Below are 2,214 nucleotides of genomic sequence, written 5' to 3'. Positions count from 1 at the left end.
TTGCGATGAATAGAGAAATGTATCTCGGATGAGAAGCAATTGTAGCTAACTAGGTATCGTTGTCTTGGTTCTCGTCCACTCTCAAAGAATCGTCTGGCAGCTCGCTCTAGAGTTCAATCGCATGCAATAAGCCGGTGATGAGATTGTCGCTCGCAGTGCCCGCAGTATATATCTGGTTTTTAACTCATGGGAAACAACGAGTGTACACCGTTGGCCGAATAGAACTTTTAACAGATATTTATTCCCCGAAAGTGGCGCGGGGCGCAGAGCTTGGTCCGATAAATGCAATTACTTGATGATTTTGTGATTTTTTCGCTATACCGGAATATGCATCACATATAGACGTCTATTGGCGCGACTTTTCCTGGAACGTGTTGATGCGGTTGTCGCTCATGAGCCGGATCGAGTTGCGGTGCGAGTTCCAGCTCGACTCGTTGACGTTGTCGCGGATCGGGCTGCCGCGGTTCTCTTTGCTCCAGTGCACGTGCGGGCAGCTTGTCAGGTAGCGCACCGACGCGCCGCCAGCAAGCGCGCATGCGCCGACGATGACGCCGATGACGGGCCACGCGGCCGTGTCACGGAGCCAGGCCTGGGCGAACGTCGTGGCTTTCGCGCGATGGGCCATAGTGCTGCTGGAGGAAAAAATGAAAAGTGAAGAAGTTGTGCAAAGATTGTTGGCGTCGTCCCGGTACGAGACGACGGGTGTGCTCGCGTACCATCGGTATTCAGTGCTGGTAGAGAGTGCCATCTGGGGGTGTATGGAGGGTGCGATTAGTGGTACGGTTATGCGTATTGAGCACACTTAACCATGTACTAGCCAGTGTGTACTAGCGTCCTTGTATCGCCACAAAGTATCGCCAAGACAGTATGCTCGGCTCAACGCCAGGCTTGCCGCTCTGCACGTCAAATATCCGTATCCGGATAAAGATACCCCGGCGATCTATCGACCAGATATAGCCAGCATTGATAACCGCGTCAAATTTCACACTTGTCTTGCTAGATAAGGGGACAGAAACAGAGAGTCAACGCACTGCAAAGTGGCACCTCACAACATCTTCAGAAGTGTAAAGTCGAATGCCGCACTGACAATTGGCTGCTCGCGTTGCCTAGCGGAGATAAAGCACCAAGCGTATAAGCACCGTCCAACTTGACTCGTTCGTTTCCCGATATGTGTAGCATTCAACGCCACAATTACGACTACAGGTGCGATGTTTGGGGCTTGACAGCGCGACAACAGTTTCATAGCCCATGGCCTGTCAATAGCGAGAAAGGAAGTCCATTCCATCCATCTCCAGCCCGCCCTTTTGTAAGAAAAGGGGCCACAACACCACCATTGGCCTGTCGGCTGTTCACGATAACACAGGCAGCAGGTCAGTTTGCTTTTTGCTCTCTTCCGACAGAGTCTTCCCTCAACGATTTCGACGGCATGCTTACTATCGTTCGCGCCTTGCTCCTGATGACGGTGGCTGTCGCCGCGACGCCGTGCACGTCGACACAGAAAGACCAAATGCTCTCGACGATCACCAACGATGCGCAGTGGGCGGCTTGCCAAAAGGCGACCGCACCGTACGATTTCTACAAGTCGCTCACGCAGGTGAGTCCGGCGCCGACGTCGGCGCAGATGCAGCTCTTTGCTTCAACACCGGCATGTGCGGCGGTCTACGCAGACTTTCAAGCGTCGCTCAAGGCCGCCAACTGCGACGAAATCAAGGCCATGATCGGCCTCGAGTATGCTCCATTTGTGCAACTGACGTCGCCGCCGACCGACACGACAGTCGCTCCGGCCCCCGCGACTCCAATGTCGAAGGCCGTTGCGACGCCATCTGCTCCGACGTCGATGCCGGCGCCAACGATGGCCACGTCGGCAGCGTCAGCGGTAGCGGTGACGCTTGCGGCTACCGCTGTTGGTTTCGCTGTTTGCCTTTGAGCTACCTTTCTTACTCGGTGAAGCGACGCCGCAGCTTATGCATCATACATTCTCCAAGTCAACGAGCACTGTGGTTCACCCACAATTTTAAATTTTCACATGGCTTCTTCGCTCAGGGGGAAAAAAGGGCGCGAGGCCTGCATTACCGCTGCACCTCGGGTGAGGCGTGGCGGGTTGCTTAGCGGAGATCGAAAACTGAATGCTAGGCTCTTCCGACCAGTCGTTGGTTTCGCTGAGCCGCCTTCTCCTGAAAAGACCGTTTCGACTCCTTGCAGGCGCGAAACACC

At 54.5% G+C, this 2,214-nt stretch overlaps 1 protein-coding gene across 1 annotated transcript; it reads left to right on the top strand.

Annotated features, from left to right (window-relative positions):
* Positions 1–1,426: 1,426 nt before the first annotated feature.
* Positions 1,427–1,927, top strand: SPRG_13228 (hypothetical protein; the record flags this gene model as incomplete). The annotated part of the gene is made up of 1 exon (XM_012353336.1): positions 1,427–1,927. One exon carries the CDS (start codon positions 1,427–1,429, stop codon positions 1,925–1,927), a length of 501 nt encoding a protein of 166 aa, XP_012208726.1.
* Positions 1,928–2,214: the final 287 nt, after the last annotated feature.

The sequence above is a fragment of the Saprolegnia parasitica genome (assembly GCF_000151545.1).
Source record: "Saprolegnia parasitica CBS 223.65 unplaced genomic scaffold supercont2.121, whole genome shotgun sequence".
Taxonomy (NCBI): Eukaryota; Oomycota; class Saprolegniomycetes; order Saprolegniales; family Saprolegniaceae; genus Saprolegnia; species Saprolegnia parasitica.
Note: the sequence above shows the minus strand (reverse complement) of the source record. Positions and strands in the feature narration are given on the sequence as shown.